Source organism: Arachis ipaensis, chromosome B02 (genome assembly GCF_000816755.2).
Source record: "Arachis ipaensis cultivar K30076 chromosome B02, Araip1.1, whole genome shotgun sequence".
Taxonomy (NCBI): domain Eukaryota; kingdom Viridiplantae; phylum Streptophyta; class Magnoliopsida; order Fabales; family Fabaceae; genus Arachis; species Arachis ipaensis.
This window is the reverse complement of record NC_029786.2, coordinates 14,135,944-14,136,593: the sequence shown is the minus strand read 5'-3', so window position 1 is coordinate 14,136,593 and position 650 is coordinate 14,135,944. Positions and strand designations below refer to the sequence as shown.

Here is a 650-nt window from a genome sequence, read left to right as displayed (position 1 = left end):
TTCCCAAACCCTAACTACCATTCTCATGGACCTTCACATTCCTTCAATTCCAATCCCACCCCAAACCCTGGGTTGTTGACTCTACCGCTAAACCTTCTCTCTCCCGCAAAACGACGCCGTTCCGTGCTATTCGCCACCAAAAACAGGGGTGCCGTACAAATCGCCGTCGCAAACAATCATCCTATTGTCGTTCCTCCTTCACCATCCTACGATTACCGAACGTTTCGGAGTGCCAAAAACGTCGACGTTTCCACGCTTGGGAACCTCTGCGTTGATATAGTTCTCAATGTTCCCCAATTGCCCCCGCCTTCCTTTCACGAACGCAAGGCCTTCATGGACCGCTTGGCCTCTTCTCCACCCAACAAGGTTCTCTCTATCTCTATCTCTTACTACTGGAAAATTACATTTTAGTCCCTCAGAATATTTCTTCTTTACTTCAGTGGATTCTCATTTCATTTCTTATGTGTGTGTGCGTCTAGAGTCTCTGCTTTTCTGTATTAATGTCTTTTCTGTTCAATCTTTTGATGCTTTAGGGACTAAACTGCATGTGATGTTATTTTATTTTATTTTTTAAAAATCTGCCATGCCATGTAATTTTACACCGTCGAAATTTTGGGTCTGTGTTGTGACACAAATTGTTATGCTCTATA

General features: G+C 43.4%; 1 protein-coding gene across 1 annotated transcript in view; it reads left to right on the top strand.

The window, feature by feature from the left end:
- LOC107624991 (fructokinase-1) overlaps positions 1-650 on the top strand; it is a gene marked incomplete at its 5' end in the record, with an annotated part of 4,027 nt that continues 3,377 nt past the window's right edge. Inside the window, 1 exon segment of the mRNA XM_016327497.2 lies at positions 1-366. Within this exon segment, the coding sequence (XP_016182983.1) occupies positions 1-366 (366 nt within the window).